This window comes from Mirounga angustirostris, unplaced genomic scaffold (assembly GCF_029215605.1).
Source record: "Mirounga angustirostris isolate CCGP_5_RB_7025 unplaced genomic scaffold, mMirAng1.0.hap1 SCAF_9, whole genome shotgun sequence".
NCBI classification, from domain to species: domain Eukaryota; kingdom Metazoa; phylum Chordata; class Mammalia; order Carnivora; family Phocidae; genus Mirounga; species Mirounga angustirostris.
Genome location: NW_026991717.1, coordinates 131831192 through 131848386, shown reverse-complemented (window position 1 = coordinate 131848386; position 17195 = coordinate 131831192). Strand labels below are relative to the sequence as shown.

The 17195-nt window shown below is 53.0% G+C and overlaps 1 protein-coding gene across 4 annotated transcripts in view; it reads left to right on the top strand.

Annotated features, from left to right (window-relative positions):
- CCDC88C (coiled-coil domain containing 88C) overlaps positions 1–17195 on the top strand; it is a 120915-nt gene that overhangs the window by 47841 nt on the left and 55879 nt on the right. For 3 of the 4 annotated variants that reach the window (XM_064571491.1, XM_064571490.1, XM_045901408.3), the window contains exons 4-9: positions 654–723; positions 12265–12323; positions 13093–13176; positions 15515–15655; positions 15939–16123; positions 16805–16886. In XM_064571491.1, coding sequence (XP_064427561.1) covers positions 654–723; positions 12265–12323; positions 13093–13176; positions 15515–15655; positions 15939–16123; positions 16805–16886 — 621 coding nt within the window. The remainder of the gene's footprint in view (positions 1–653; positions 724–12264; positions 12324–13092; positions 13177–15514; positions 15656–15938; positions 16124–16804; positions 16887–17195) is intronic. The other variant, XM_064571492.1, reaches the window with a different exon arrangement.

Sequence of the window (17195 nt, the reverse complement as noted above, 5' to 3'; positions counted from 1 at the left end):
CCAGCACACTCCGCTGGGGGAGCTTGTTAAAGAGCCCAGACACGGGGGGCATGACTGATGGCTGGTGCCTGGGCCTTCTTTCAAAGCCCCTTGGTGTGAGGGCCAGAAGGCGGCTCATTTCCTCGCGCCACCTCTAACGGGTGCAGATTAGCTGTGATTTATCCCCCTCTCCCGGGGAAGCCGCTGCTGTAAATGAGAGAAGTCTCCTCATTTACAGCTCGTACCAAAGACATGCTGAATGCTAGGATCCTGAATCATCAGGTTATAAAGACTCCGTAGCTTATCTCTCATCTTTACTCTATTTTTTTTAATTGCACCAGCAAACCGTACAATAAAAATAAAGACCTCTCTTAAAAAGAAATTTACACCTAATCCTCTATCCCAGCCTGCAGTAGATCTTTTTCCCAAGGTCTCCATCCATCTGCAGGCATGATTTTTATTTGTTCATGATCAAGGTAGAAGTATAATTAACTTGGACTTTCCACGTTTATTTGTATCCTAAATATTCCTTCCTATTCTAGAGGATCTTCATACTTAGCGCTTAATGGCCACATGCACGTTCATCCAGTGACTTGATAAACTGTAATTTTCTTAGTCATTCTTTAATTTTGTTTCCTGTTCTTAACAGTATCTTTCCCCCTTTGTTTCTGTAGGAAGTTCTCCAGCAGCTGATCGTAATGAATTTGCCCAATGTCTTGATGATTGGCAAAGACCCGCTGTCTGGTGAGTGGAAGCTGCCCCCTGCGGTGCCCGGCGCAGTGCCGCGGGCCCCGAGCAGCTGCCGGACGCACAGCTCTGACGACCAGCTCTGGGCCGGCTCGGTGAAAACACGTGATTGTTCCGGCGAGCTTTTTGAAGGGTGGTTTATTACCCTGAGGCAGGAAGCCAAGCGCGCCTTTTTTCCCCTTAAGAATGAGTCCTCCCAACCCCTCCTTTGCAAGTGCAGAGGCAGGCGAGGCCACCGCTTCCTCGGTCTTAGGGACCTGAGTCGTGTGGTGGACTTGCTGGGGCTCTCTCCTTAGTGAGCGTGGAACCCACACCATCATGGGATGTGGTAGCTATTGGCAAGAAAGAATCTTTCGAGGGAACTAATGTTCCTTCCGCGGGGATCCCGCCACGCTTTCATTCACCCCGTGCTGGATCTCTCCAGCATGTCCCATCTTGTATCTGTTTGCACGCCTCCCACCGGTCTCTGGAGCCCACGTGGGCAAGGTTTCTAAGTCCTAGGCTGGGGCCCTCGGTGTGACTTTGAAGGACTGAGAAAAATGTCCTCCTGGACACCTTCCAGAAAATCAGAGCGTCGCTCATACCTGCCAGCTAACTCACCGGGTGAGTTGAAGAGGGTGGTGGATTTCTTCCCTGCCACATCTGTGTGCCTTGACCCGCACGCATGGCTCATGGGCGTCGGCGTGCAGGCCCCAGGGACAGCGTACTCGCCGGCTGGGACTTGTGCTGGCGGAGACCTGGTTGGCGTTGGTCTCTGGCCTCCTAGAATGGGTGAGGGTCCAGGAGTGCAGGAAAGACCCCACAGAGGGGTGGCTTATACAGAAAGGACCGAAGTTTTCCTCTGTGGCATCTCCTCTTTCCCGCCAGCGTCTGGCCGCCCTTGCCCCTGTGCATGAGAGTAGCTAGTGTTGCCTCAGGACTGAAGGAGGAGAACCCCGAGGGATCGGCCCAGGACAGTTCTCACGGAGAAGTGGTATCTCAGTGGCGTGGTGCCCGAGAGCTGCAGTAGCATCTGGAGCCACCGGGTCAGCGGCAGCGGGTGTCCTCCGGGGGCCCCGCGGGCTGGCGTGTCTGCCTTTTCTCCGTGTGAGCTGAAAGGAAGAGGTTTCTCGGGCCTCCGCTTAGTCTCTAGCATAGCTGGCCATGAGCACCCACGGCCTTGCACAGCCATGGCTTTGCAGTGGCCGCGCAGGCCCACCTGGTGTCTCCTGGCGGCGAACGCCCTCCCCCCACTCCGTGTGCTAGTAACTAACGGGGGAGCCTTTGGTTCGCCTTGCCTCTGGTTCTGCCTTCGGGCCATTTGTCCTCTGGCTTTATTTCAGGGTTCCCCCCCCCCCCCCCCCGCCAGGTAGAGGATGCCGGATGCAGCCCATCCCAGCCACAGCCCCGGGCCCCAGGGGCAGTTGGCACTCTCGTGTTTCCCTAGTAACGTCAGGAAAGGGGGGGGGCTGCTTTGCTGAGCAGAATTGTGCTGATTTGTTCAGGGGCTGGTTTTATAGGGGTGGGGAGAGATGCCTGTGGGAGGTTGGTGGCTCAAGCTTAGTTCTGCTGCTCTGTCTGCTCTGGAGACAGCCAGAGGTGTAAGGTGAAGAGGCAGGCGAGGAGCAGGAAAGGAGGATGCTCCCTCCTTGAGCCCTTGGTGAGCCCGCCACATGCTGGGCACCGTGTATGTGTTAAAACACGGGAATGGGATCGTGCTTCTGGGGTGCAGCTGTGCCATCCCATTTATAGATGAGAAGACAGAGGCTCGTAGGGTTTAAGTGACAAGCCCTCGGTCCTGTAGCCCGTAAGCAGACCCCCGGAGCCTGAGCTCCCCATCGGTATCGCATGCAGATGTGTCAGGTTGGGCCAGTATTTGACCATTTTGACCTACGGACATGGCGGTGGCGTATGGTCCAGTCTAACGTCAAACACATCCACTCCGCATCCAGCCACCCTGTCACGCTGTCGTGCTGTGTAGCTGGCCCACCCTCCTTCTGGTGGTGTCCCTTCTCTTCCCTGTCAGTGTCCCCACTCCCCCCCTTCCTGCTGCCATCTGGAAGCCTGTACTCCGGCCCCTTCACCCACTACTTCCATACCCTGGGACCCTGGCTCCAGCCTCCCCCTCAGCAGAGTCTCTGTTCAGCCTCTGAACCACATGGGGCCGAGAGAGGTTGTCCATATGCAGAGGACACAGGTCCCCACTTTGGGTCTGGTGATGAGCAGAAGCATCTGCAAGGATTGGACACTGACTTGTTTTTGAAATTGCTTTATTGAGGTATAGTTTCATACCATAAAATTCACCCATCCTCAGTATACAACGTAGTGATTTTTTTTTTTTTTTTTTTTTGTCATAAAGGTGTAGAATTGTGCAACCTTCACCACAATTCAGGTTTAGAACATTGTGGAGGAGCTGCTTTTGAGCCTGTGACAGGTGAATGGAGTGTCCCTAGCACCGACTAGAATCAGTACACATCTGTCAAAAAGGTGGTGTCACCAGCTCTGAAGGAGAGGCTGGGAAGAGACCGTGCGCATCGGCTTGGCAGTGAGCTTGGCTTGGGGGGGTCCTCCAGGCAGGGCCTGTGCCCGTGGCTTGGGCAGGCTGCACACGGAGGGTTGGGGCTGCCTCACCATGGCGTCACGGCCGGGGAGCTGTGAGCTGGTCGCATGCTTGGGTAGGTTTTGACAGGGGCCCCAGGAGGCCTCTGAGAACAGGGAGGTTGGCAAGGGAGACCCACCAGCAAGAAGACAGAGAGGCATATTTATGGAATAGTGTTTTCTGTTTTAAATTTTAAAATATAGATGAGTGAAGAAGCATTTTGGGTTTCTTTTTAAATAAAGAACAAAGTTGGTTTCTTTTTTTGTGTGGTTGCCTAGAAGTGGGCTTGGGAGGTGGGAGGGGTGCTTTTTTACTAATTTTGCCACACATATCTTAGGAGCATGGCTGTGCTCTTTTTGGCTGATGTTGGCACCGTACTATTATTTATAACATTTCACAGTTTAGGGTTTTGTTTTGTTTTTGGTTGTGTGGGGGGCTTTTTTTTTTCTTTTGGCAAATGCACCTCAATGGAGCCGGGTGCCAGGGGCGGGACAGGGCCCAGCAGAGCATCTAGACAAACACACACACACACGATGTAATCTCTCATGAAGGCAGGAATCTTTGGGTTTTTTATTTTTATATTATTGCCAGTGTATTCTAGGTGTTTAGAGCAGTGCCTGGCACATAGTAGGTGCTCAGTAAATAAAGCATGCATGCTGGAGACCCACCTTTATCTCCTCCTCTATCCTGTCCCCACTTCCCTATTCCTTCAAGCCAGTGCTCCTGGCAAGTGTTAAACACATGCTCTCCCAGATGCAGAGGTCGAATGTCAATGGTCAGGGTCAAGTGAGAGTTGATCTCTGCCCAGGACCATGTGTGTGGATCCGCAAGGCCCAAGATGATGCACTGGAAACTGCCCTCCCCCCACCATCTTGCGCATCCATTAAGTACATTTGCATGGTTTACCAGAGTCTGTTCTGGAAGAAGTCACGAGAACCAAGAGAGGGTGATGTCTGCTTTATCCGTAGAATGAGGGAGGGTTCTGGACCAGACCTAGACCAGCTCCCCGGTCCCTTCAAGCCCTGCTTTCTCAGCAGCCAGGCCTGTCACCGTGCCACACAAAAAAAGACTAGATTTGCCTGACAGGAAGCCAGGGTGTTAGCGAATTAATTTCTCTGATGAATCATCCAGCAGTCACGCTGGAAGAGAGCATGGCTTTTCTTCCAAGGTTTGTATCCAAGTGCAGCAGTGGTTTTCTGACTTGTAAATGGCTGATCCCAGCTCAGACGTGCAGAACGGAAGGGTGGGAGGCATGCAGGTGCAGAAACCCAGCCCAGAGAGGAGAGGGAACTCCTTCAGAGGCACACAGCTGTCACCGTAAGTTCCGCAGATGGATATATACGTGGATAGGCAGGAGGGCGGCCACAGTCATCATTCCGCGTGGTGCTTCTTGTATTCTAGACACCTGGCGAGATTCCCGGGTCCATGGAGGGGCTGACCCCAGACCCTGCAGAGTGCTCTCTGTGAATACGGCGGGAACTTTGGAGGATAGCCTGGGGGATTCCGTTTATTTCTTTTCAGTGGGCTTGCTCTTGGTCTTTAGATTTCTCCATATTCTGGGGGTCCTCGAAGGGCTTCCAGTGACAGAAAGCACCTTGAGACCTCAGAGCGTTCTGTGCCCACAGATGCTATGACTGTCCTTCCTCCCACCCCACGCAAGCCTCCATTTCGATTGCTGCTCTGGCTGAGGAGACTGGAGGGCCACTTTCCAACCCCCCCACAATAGAAGACTAGAATGGCCCTGTTCCCTTCCTTTTCTGAGCAGACTACCCCTCAGCCAGAGGCCCCATAGAGAAACTCAGTCTGTCCCTCTCCTTCAGCTTTTGTGTCAAATGCCCACCCTCTCCCACTGGGTCCAGGGACCCTGGAAACAAGTAGGCTGTCTCTGCTCAAGAAGCCCCCAGTCTTTTTTGGGGAAGGGACGGGAGGAAGGCAGTGTTGGTAACTACTAGATCTGTTCTAGAGTAAGAAATGATGTAAGTGCACTTTCCACAGAGTGCAGAGCAGATAATGTGCTCTGCCTGGGCAGGCCAGGAAGACTTCCTGGAGGAGGTGTGTGGCAGAGCATCAGAAGGGAAGGTGTCCTGGGATGGAGGAGCTCAGAGGGGTGGAACTGTGCTGGGAATCCCATGAGGGGCATCATACTCGGGACACTGGGAGGAAGTCCCTGTCACAGCTGAAGTTTATATTTCAAAGGCCGGAGGGAAACGGGAACTCCCTGAAACTCCTGGAATTTAATATTTAACCCTCTCAGTGTTTGCTTGCTCTCCTGTCAAGGGCATTGTGGAAGTGCTTTTCAGATCCCATGAAAACCTTCCCTTGTAGTCCACACGGTGTGGCTCTGTGTTTTGATGATGAACAGGGAGCTTGTGCTGGGCCGGTGTGCCCGTGGAAGCCAGGAAGAGGGCCCGGAGTCTGGCTTATTAGGAACAATCTTCTTGCCCCTGAGAAGTGTGCCCTTAAAGACCACAAGGACTGGCTTCCCTCCCCTGCCATCTTCCTGCAGTCCTGCCCTCCTCCCACACACCCTGCTTGTCAAGGGACGAGGTGTCAAAAGCATCCACCATTGGGGGTTAATGAGAGATTCTTGGGTTCTTTCTCCAAACCTTTATTTTTTTCATTTCTCCCTAACTCTGATCTCATCTTGTATGCATATGTTTTTATTTCTGTATTTATTACAAAAACCTCACGTCCTTGAAATGAAGAGGCGATAAGTAAGTGAACAAAGGAAAACCAACTTTGCAGCCATTCGATCCTGTTCATGCTCCCCGTTCCCTCCTTGAGGGAACAGGCTCCGAAAGGCCCCCAAACCCTATTTCACACATCCTGCTACTTTGCTTCTATGCTGCTGGCTGGACTCAGAGATGAGTTTTTCAGTCCCCTCTAGGACGCGGGGGTTGCCGGGCACTTGAGCTGCCAGCCAGCACTTGGCTTTTCCTGGAACGTGAAGAGCTTGGTTAACACCAGGCCCGGGCAGGCGTTCCAGCGCGGCCAAAGGCCAGCCTTCTGCACAGCCCGCGGGATCTGCCTGGATACCAGCCTTTGTTTAGTAAACTTCTTAGCGCTGGTCTGGACACAGAGACTGCTCCCCGGCTTCGGAAACCACGCCATGGCTTCCAGCGGGACTGTGCCCTGTGGCCGTGGCCGTCCGCAGAGGAGGGACGAGATGTTATTTGTGAAAGGTCTTTATGGTCACTGATAGGATGTGGGCTTTGAGTTTTCCTCCTGGTGGTCGGGAGGGACCCTGCCTCTCACATCCTGTCCTGCCTGGGCCGCCACCTTCTCGCCTACAGCCTGTGCGAATGCTGGGTCTCTCGCTGGAGTCTGGTGGTCGATTCTGCTTTTTCTGGTCTTCTGGTGTTGGGGGCTCGGGAGAATTAGCTCTCCCCTGCTGTGGCTCAGGCAGGCTGGGTGCAGTGGGGAGCCCTTGTGGTGGGTGATACCGTCTGAGGGGCTTGGTGTGGCTGTTGCCGAGCTCTCGGTCACCTGGGAGCAGCTGCCTTCCGTCACTGGGCAGAGGCTTCTTGCTGCCCACGCGGTGCTGCTGGGGTGTCCATGGGACGGGGGCAGGCTTGCTGTGGGTGGTGGACAGACACTGGAATGAGGGGCCCACTGGTCAGGCTGCGCTTGGGAGGCCTCTGCCCATTTCACACGGACATGTGACTCCGTACCTGCCAGAGTCCACCTGTGATAACCATTTATTTAATAATTAAATGAAAAAGGAGTTATGTTAATGCCCGGTGGGGGCCGCGTTCTGGGTGTAAGAAAGCTAGGTAAGGGTTTCACAGGGTTTGCTCTTCAGATGGGGAGGTAGCAGGTGGAGGTGCCTGATTCAGACCGCATGGACCGGGACAGGTGTGTGGAGGGTCCCCATGGGCCCACCCACCAGGAACATGCCACCCACTCTGTTCCTCGGCAGTGCCCGGGGAAGGTGACCCTGACTGTGAATATAGTAATAAACAGCAGTTTTTGATGTAAGCGGAGCCCCCGGGAGGGCCCGCAGAGCTGTGCCATGTGTGGGTGAGTCTCGGGGTGTCTACACTGAGGAGACACGTACAGGGGTCATGCTCAGTGCAGTGCTGGTTTTAAATCGACGAGACAGCCCCACAAGCACCCTTAGGGAGTGGGTGTTTTTTTTAAATAGGAAACCGAGCAGAGCATAGTTGGTGATTGACCCAACACATAAGGCAGAGGAGAGCAGCATGTAGAATTAGTAAGAAAAAAATACGTACGTACGTAGGCGTGGTCTCCATCCCAGCAGGGAAGGAAAGTGAGCCCGTTCTCTGTGTTCTTCTACCCGGGGATTCGATGTGAACGGTTTAATGTGACTCGTCCAGGCAACAGGCACTACCTGCTTACCTGGTTAACTGCCTGCACGCTGGCGTGCTGGCATCAGATGCTCAGCCAGATAGAGCCTTGCTCTGGAAGGAACTGTGACCATCAGTAATGACAGGGATGGTAGGGAGTTAGGGCAAAGCAGGCGGTGACCAGCCCGGGACCCGATCTGCGTTCTGTGACTCCGCTTGTCTAAGCCTGTTCTTGTTTGTAAGATGGAGAGAATACTGTCCTCTGGGGATTCAGTCAAACGATCGTGTGCTCTGTGCAAGGGCAGTCATGGTCTGTAGGCATGAAGGGCACGTGGGGAGGGCAGAATTAACTCTAATGGGTCCATTCTCCAGCCTGTGAGGGTTAAAACCTCAGCCTTGCCGGCAGTTTGCGGATCCCGGGCCTCTGTGGTTGTGGAGAGTGGAGTTAGCGAGACAGGACTCTGCGTCATTACTTTTCTCTGGTCTTAACAGGTCATCGCCATGCCTTCCGACGTCAGCCAGGTGGAGGGTGTGCAACTGGGGTCAGGAGGAGCTCCATCTAAGAAGGGACTGGGTGTCCCCTTGCCCAAATCCCCACCTTCATACCGAAGCGATCATTGATAGAGGAAAAGCTTTATTTTCCGTGTCCAGAGACCAGGAAGTGTGAACATTCAGACGGCTGCCTCTTAGAGAATCAGAGTAGAGCCAAAAAGGACCCTAGAGATCATGTACCGGGCAGGGAAGATGGGTTTTGTAGCACGTGTCAACTTCCGCCGATTGGCAGTGGCTGTTGTGTGCTCTGTTCAGAAGGATTCTGAGGCCTCATTCCAGGCTCAGTAAGCAGCTGATGGGAATGAGGAGCTGCGTGCGCTATGGACACAAGATGAGAGGGGATTTTCCAACCCTGATCTAATCCAGCCGCCACGTTTTAGAAGTTCATGTACTTTAATTGTCAAACTGCCCTCCTGTCTCCACGCCCACCCTCACCACACGTGCGATATCAGATAGTTTCCCTTCTGTTTTGGGAGCTGACTGCTGCAAACATCTGTAGCTTTATATGTAGCTTAGATCAGCAGATGCATTCCGGCTCTGCGAAGAACAGCTGCTCTGAGTTTCTCTGTGTCGGGACTTCAGGAAGCAGGTAGTAAAGTAAGGTTTTTCTTAGACTCAGCCATTAGCTCAGGCTGTCATGGGAATCCCCCTGGGGTTGCGGGTAGATGCAGAGGGTGTCGTATGTTTTCAGCCCTCCCCCCACCCCTTGGTTGCTTGTGACTCAGTACAGAAATCCACATCGCTTTGTACCCTGCCCCCATTTCTCGCTCTGAAAAGCCATCCTAGTGAGCTTAACCAGGAAGCATTTATAATTTGACAAACGCCCTCTTCCCTTACCTCTGGGCCTTGCACGTGCTGATCCCCGCGCCCGAAATGCTCAGGTTCACCTGCCTCCCACATCGCTCCTCATCCTTGGGTCTCAGCTCAGAGGTCACTTCCTTGAGGAAGCCTTGCCTGAGCCTTACTGCAAACTAGATGTCCTTCCTCTGGGTTTCCATAGCACTTATCAGCTTTTTAAAACTGCTGGTGGTCTTGGTCTGAGCTCAGAGGACTGTGTTGATTCCAGTTCTGTGGTCATCGAGCCCCCGGCACGTAGTAGGGGCTTGGGAGGGCGTGATCTGTAGGTCTGTTTCTTAACTGTGTCACTGAGCTAGCCTTGCTGGCAGGGGCCCAGTACAGAGTCTTCTGGTATGTTTTGAAACTATTCAAAACCCACAATCTGGCAGATTTATGAAAATAGCAGTTCGCCTTACTGTTGAAATCTTGAGAGAAGTTTGGTAGCAGCTTCCGGGAGAAACGAGGGAACTTGTGCTCTTTTTTATTTATTTATTTTTTAAATCGCATAGGAATCTGTGGAGGGGTAAAAATCACAGGGTGCATTTGTTGTAAGCAAATGTTTGTATTTGCTTCACCTGGTGAGACTGAGCACACACAGCATTGCTTCATTTGAACTGAGGGCAGAGGTGGGCGCCTGGGTGGTGTCTGCCTTTGGCTCAGGTCATGATCCCGGGGTCCTGGGATGGAGCCCCACATCAGGCTCCCCGCTCAGAGGGGGGTTTGCTTCTCCCTCTGCCTCTGTGCTCTCTCTCTCTCAAATAAATAAAATCTTAAAAAGAAATGAATGACGGCAGAGGCAAATTTCCTAGGACTCTGTTCATCGCCAAAAAGTTAATTTTAAATAATTTTTTTCCATGAAAATTTTTCGAAGACCCTCTCCTTTAAACACTTTGCCCCGACTCTGTTCTAAAATGTAGCAAACAGGAATTCCATACTTTCCTAATGGGTGCGAGCGAGTGAGTGAATGACTCACGGTTGTCATTGTGTGTGGCTGCTTGGTGCTGAGGGAACAGAACCCTTTGTTCTTTTACCGAAAAGTCACAGAATGTAGTTTGAGCCCTTTGTGTGCATGTGCACGGGGTTTCTGGTCTCTTCCCTGCAGTCAGGTAGCTGACTGATGCTCCTGATGTTGTTAGTGGGCCTGTTTGGTGTTGTTCCCGCAGTCAGCTTGCTGTTTTTATCCATCATGAGCTGGGGAACGTGGATCATCGGAGTTTAAATTATTCTAAAGTATGATATAATTAGGACCTTTGGGGCCTTTCCTGTGAACAGAGTATGTAAAGATTCGCGTGTGAACTCTGACTTCTGTCTGAGCCGATCTGAGACCTTCCAGATGCTTTCCTCCTGCATGTCTGCTCCCTGCTGGTTATACACCAGGTGCGTGGCCTGTGGAAGGTGAATCATCACTGGCAACACCTGGGTGGCGGGGGGGGGTGCGGGTCTGCACCTTTTAGGTCCACCAAAGGCTTATGAGGGGCACTTGCCAGGTGTCTGGGGACTGATCGAGGGGACAGAGGTGAGAGCACTCACATGGGCTGGATGCAGCACTGTGGCCAGGGAAAGATTTTGGTGAGACTGATCGCAGGCTTTGAATGTTCAGGTGGGCATTTCCTTGTTATCAAAACTAAAATCATGATTGATCATCAACTCAGCTTTAATGCAAAAGTTAGTCATTGTGGTCATGCATTTATTTATGTCTATGGATTAGAACCTCTTGGGCCAAGGAAAAGGCCTCCAGTTAAAAGAATGCATTAGTCTGAAATTTTTTCCATTTCAAACATTGATAAAGTTCTGGACCTTATCAGCAAAGAGAAGGGCTTGACCATAGTACACTGATGTGCGGTACCAAACCTTAAGCATATTCTTAGGACTGTGGATCTGCGTGCTCTGAAGGGTCCCTGAGGCCTAGTCCCCCAACCCCTCCTGCCCACCTTCAGGCTGGAAGGTGAGAAGGGGGAGTGCAGTTTTGGTTGAGCTAATGCCCAGCCGCCATACCTGAGGCTCAGCCATGATGTGGGGAAAAGCTGTGTTGAGCTATTTCTCAGTTGAGAAATATTAGGACAAGATCGCATGTCACTCCACACACACATTACGCCCAAGGACTGGAAATGAACCACAACACTGATTCTTGGGACTCAAGTTCGGTTTTCTCGTCCTGGCGGTCGTTGGGGATACATTGGGCCATATTTGCACAGAGTGAGCAGGTGCCGCTAAGTCTGTCGAGAACACCATGCTATTTGTGGTGTGTTGCTTCTCTCCCAAATAGAACAGGACACAATAAGAATGGGAGAGCCCTGTGGAATTTTTCACCTGCAGGCAAACTTGCACATCACCCAGTTCATCACACTGTAAGGTATGGAAACCGTTTCGTAGATACGGAGACCAAGCCTGCGAGACAGAGTTCGGCTTGTTGGAGTCACATCTCTTTGGGTGACCGAGCCGGTCTAGAGCCCAGTGTCTGACTCTGTTTATTTACGTGATCAAAACTGATTGGGCCAGGGAGCCTGGGTGGCTCAGTCGGTTAAGCGACTGCCTTCGGCTCAGGTCATGATCCCAGAGTCCTGGGATGGAGTCCCCGTGTTGTGCTCTGCGCTCAGCAGGGAGTCTGCTTCTCCCTCTCCCTCTGCCCCTCTCCCCACTCATGCTTGCTTGCTCACTCTCTCCCTCTCCCTCTCTCTCTCTCAAATGAATAAAATCTTAAAAAAAAAAATGACACATACATGTTTGGGATCTGCTCTAGAATACTCCAGCCAAACACTGCGACAGAGAACGTGGGGGAGGGGGTGAACTGATGTGCAAGCTGTTGATCATGTGAAGCGGGGTGATGGGGGTGGGGGTTTGTTTCGCTCTTCTCCCTTGTCTGTCTGACATTCTGCATGATGGCCAGGCAGAGTTCTGTACAGCCTTACTTTGGAGCAGTCGGTATTTTCCTTGGGGATTACTCTCTCCCCTGCGCTTTGCTTCTCACACACCAAAAAGAGGGGCTGGTTCTGAAGTTCATTCATTATCATGAGAGGACATTTGTGCTATCTGAGTGGAAAAGGGCCACAGATAGCTACAGACAGAATTCTCATTTGTTTGAAAAATCAGCCCATACAAAGAAAACAGATGGGAGTGTGCACACCTAGATGGTTATCGCTGGACAGAAAGACTACTGTCTCTCTAGCTGGGTTCCACCTCCCCTCCCCCTGCTGCAGACACAGATCACTGGTGAAATTTTATGAACAGTTGAGCTTAACTAGATATGCTGCTCTTTTGGTTTAGGGAAGAGCATGGAAGAAATAAAGAAGCTGCTGCTGCTGGTGCTAGGCTGTGCCGTCCAGGTAGGGATTGGGTCGGGGCCGGGGGCCGGGGGGTGGGGGAGGGCCTGCTCTCAGCCATTGTGGGTTTGCAGTTGTGAGGTAGGAATTCTTGGGTTCCTGAGAGAGTGGTGGCCACCATGTCTGGCACAGGGCACCTTGGGCCAGAGGGCAGGTGGGGACCCGTGGGCCAGGATGCCATGAGCACCCTGTCCCCAGTATAGAAGCATCTGGAACTACGGCCTGTGGGCCACATTGACCTGCCACCTGTGAAGTCTTATGAACACAGCCATGCTCGCTCCTTTACATATCCTCTGTGGCTGCATTCACGCCACAGTGGCAGAGCTGAGGCCAAATGGCCCACTGGGTCTGAGATTTTTTTTTTCACATCTGGCCCTTTACGGATGAAGTTTGCCAGCCCCTGGCCTAGACCGGGTGTTCCTGCTCTTGTTTAAGAATCCCCTGGAGAGCTGATTAAAGTACAGACTTCAGCATCCGCTCCCCCCCCCCCCCCCCGCAACACCTCCCCAGTGTTGTCAGTCTGGGATGAGCTTTTTCAAAATCACCCCCCAGGTGATTCTGCTGTAGGTCTGATACCGGTAGTCTGAGCAACATCTAGAGAAGCCTCCATGGGGGAAGGCTTCTGGGAGGACAGGAGCTTGCTTGGTTATGAAGGAGGAAGCCGGAGAAGGCTTGGGTGGCTGGGCAGTTCGTTTTGAAACTATACTTTGGCGGCGGGGTGGCCCTAGGTTGCCCTCGCAGAGCTTCCATTAATACCTGTAACCCTCCACAGTGTGAGAGGAAAGAGGAATTTATTGAGAGAATCAAACAGCTGGACATTGAGACCCAAGCCGGGATCGTGGCCCATATACAGGAGGTAGGTGTGTGGCTCTGTGGGGTGTGGCTGTGGACGGCCGCTCCTGTGGCCACCCGGAGCTGAGCATGATCCATGGGGAGAAGCTTAAAGATCATGCTTCTGTTAGGATTCAGATGCCGCAGACACATTGATTCTATTTGGAAAGGTAACCATCAGCAAGCTAAAATGGGGTAGAAATAAGAAAAAAAAATTTTTTTTAAACCCTCAATCAAGTCTTCTTTTGCCTCCTCTTCTTGCCTAATATGGACTCAGACTATTTTTAAGAGCTATCAAGTGGTTTAGGCTCAGAATTTGATTTACAGACCCTGAGAATGTCTTCTGGCAAATGTCACCCTCCTTAGAATGGTTGATCTTTATAGAGAGAGATTCTCTGCTTTTGTCAGTGACGTGACAGAGAAATAAGCTGCCCTACTTGGGGAGTTAAAAACTGGCAAGTCCCAGAGGGCTTGTGCAGAGAGCAAGTCTCCTGGATGGATGGGGTCAGGAGGGCTCTGCCTGAGAGCAGCCCCTCCGCCATTGCCCTTAGGTGGATGTGGTTTCCCTGGAAAATGAGCCTGGAGAGGCAAGTGCCCACCTGAAAATTGCCTTCCCTGACCTCCACACCACCCTCTCTCCAAAAGGAGCCCTGTATGCTTTAATCACCTCAGGAGATACGGTTCAGCCTCCAGTGTAATTGGACAGATGAAGTAAAGACACAAAAAAGACACGCAGAGGAGCTTGGAGGAGCGGGTGTCTAATTGACAGAAGCAGCTGAGGGCAGAGGTCCCCGTGCTGGCACCGGGGACAGGCTGCTCCTGGGCTCGGGGGGGGAGCTCCCACAGCTGCCCAGGGCACTGCGCATGGGGGTGGTGAGCTCTGAGCCAGGATCTGAAGGAGGTGGATGTAGCTCGTTGCAGGGAGGGAGGGAGTCCATCAGGGAAAGTCAGTAATGTAACATATTCTCAACCGCCCGTATCAGGGGCTGACCAATGGTGAGCCTCAGAATGGTTCTGCTTTTTAATTTTCCTTGCACGTCTGTGTATTTTGAAAATTGTGTTTATTCCAGGGCCTGGGTCCTTGAAACTCGCCAGGTCTTTCCACTTTCTGCCTTTCCTGCTCAGACAGCAGGATGTTAAAAAGAGAGCGAGAGAAGCGATGTGGCCAGAAAGGAGTCCTGCATGCCTCTCATGTGGTGACTGGTGGTGGGGGCTGGGCTTCACCATTAGCTGGGTGCTTCTTAAATGTTCGGGTGTGCAGAACTAGGGGAGGATGGGCACCAGCCTTTAATTAAAAGCTCCTTGGGAGACTGACATGCTCCTGGGGTTGAGCCCCTGCGCCCCCTCCACAGAGGCCTTCCTCCAGCCTTGGTTTGGGGGCAGGCCCTAGCACCCAGCCTCCACTCCGAGTCCTGAGTGCGCCCTGAACCACGGGATGAGATTTCTCCTGATCTTCGTGATCAGCTGAATCTCAGTGTTTCCTTTGTAAGGTGGGGGACAGGTAAGAAAGGGGTTGTCTTTGAGACACTAAAGGGCCCTATCTTTTGTTTCTGTTTAACTGTTTTCTGTCTCTGTGTACTCTCTGAAAAATTTAAGAACTTTTTTTGGTGTGCCTCACTGAGTGGATAGCCGTGGTTTCTTTTTATTTTCCCTGGTTGAAGCCTGAGTCCACGAATACTTCTCTTCCCAAAACTGAGACATCAGATACTCAAAATAGATCTTCTGCCCCCTTGGTAGGTCTGGAGGGGGAGGTGGCGAGAAGGTCAGGCTGGCAGAAGCCATAGAGAGGCTGCCCAGAACAGACATAGCTGGGGGCCTCCTCTCACACCTGGCGGAAAGGGGAAACCAGATGATCTTACGTGACCTGTGGGGATGAGATACAGGCTTACCTGAAGGTCGTTTTAGATTATGACCTATTTCCCCCCAAAATAAAATTGTCATGTACCCAGCATTCTGATGTAAGAGTTTGATTTAACATTTGCCATATGCACGTTTGATTTGAAGTAATAACACAGGGTCCTTCTCCTCCCCCTCAGAGCCCCTGAGGCTTCCCTTCCTTGTGTTGGAAGTTGACGGTGCTCCAGGAACAGTATCTGAGGACTGTTTAGGGAAAGACTATATTGTAGGAGCGCTTTCTGGCATTCGAGCAAAACCCAGGTCCTCTTAAAGGCGGTGTTGAAAGCGGGAGGGGTTTGTTGAAGGGAGCTTGCACCTGCTTACGCAGTGCCCTTCTGACAGCAGAGGATTTGTCCGTGAAGGGTTGATGGTGTTGATGGAGTGAGTCAGCCAGGACCCCACCTCGCCTAACGTAGGGAATGGATGCTCCCGGCCGGCCTCTGCAGTGCCTACCTGTGTGCCCACAGGTGACCCACAACCAGGAGAACGTGTTCGACCTGCAGTGGCTGGAGCTCCCCGACGTGGCCCCAGAGGAGCTGGAGGCCCTCTCGAGGAACATGGTGTTTCATCTCAGGAGGCTCATCGATGAGCGAGACGAGTGCACGGAGGTGCGTCACCTGACACCCATGGGAGAAGGTCCTAGAAATGCTGAGCTCTTGTCTGAGTGGGGGGGCTCCTCCAGTCACACGCTCCTGGTCGTCCCACTGGATATTTCGTCTCTTCTTAAAAACTCACACCCCCTTTCTCCTGCCTCCCTCCCTCGTGGTTTCTCGTTCCCAGCCAGCCTATTCTCTCACTTTCTCCTTGTCTTCCGACGAGTGTGGCCATGTGCGCTGTGCGGGGTGTGCTGGTGAGACCGCTGCTTTCCCTCCTCTCTCCGCCCCGCCGCAGCTGATCGTGGACCTGACCCAGGAGCGGGACTACCTGCAGGCACAGCACCCGCCCAGCCCGCTCAAGTCCTCCAGCGCCGAGTCCACCCCCAGCCCCACCAGCAGCCTGTCCAGCGAGGACAAGCAGCACCTGGCCGTGGAGCTGGCCGACACCAAGGCCAGGCTGCGCCGTGTCAGGCAGGAGCTGTGAGTCTCCGGTGACCCCGGGCTGCCTTTCTGCTGTGGTGTGGGCGTGTCTGTCGTGCGGTCTACTTCTGGGCCATGCAGCTGACAGGAGCGCTCTGACGTGGGCCCCGGTGTCAGCGGGCTCAACTCCGAGTGGGGTCGCTGTTTGAATGTGGACTGGTTGCCTCCCTGTCTGGGCTCCTGCCAGTCTGGGTTACAGATTGTCTATAGAAGTAGCCTCCTGTCCACACGAGTCCAGTTGGGGGCAGGAACGATCACACACGGGGATGTTTTCTTGGCTGGAGGGAGGATGCAGTTCACCCCATCGGGTGAACCTGCTGTCCCGTCTTTCCTGCAGCAGGTGAATATCACTTCACCCCATCTCAGGAGCTGCCCGCCTCCCCCTCGCTGCCTGCCTGGCTATGGGGAATGCGTCTTTGGCCAGAGCCTCCTTACCTGGCCCACACCCTCAGAGGGAAATCCAGCAGAGTCTGGTGGGTGGGGTTTGAGAGCAGGCTTTAAAAAGTTAAAAATGGGAAAAGCATTTGAGTAGAAACCTTTCTGCAGGCTCCATCTGCAGACTGCCCTCCTCACTCCCAGAAGTGTCCCCTTCCCTCTCCCTGCTCTGGTCTCATGAGGTGGGGGGCTGGGGGAATGTTAATTGAGGAGGCCTCACTACGGTCCCTCCAAATCGCCCCCCAGGGAGGAGAAGACAGAACAGCTTGTGGACACCAGGCACGAGGTGGACCAGCTGGTGCTGGAGCTGCAGAAAGTCAAGCAGGAGGTGAGTGGGAGGGCCTGTGCGCGTGTCCAGGAGGAGCGGGTGCTGGTGGCTGGGACTCCCCAGTAACTGTGGCCTGGAGGCTTGGGAATGCAGCCTCAGGAGCTTCCAGCAAAGGCCTGTTTCTGTCCAGCCCAAAGCAGCACTGCCTGAGAGCCACTTGTCCTAAGAACTGCTTTGGGGGGTGACCCTGTGTCTTCGTGACAGTGTGTGGGGACCCCCCCCCCCACACACACAGACCTGCCCAGCCACCAGAACCTGGCTTCTCCTGGGACGTCCTGGAAACATTACACAGCAGGCACTTGGCTCCCT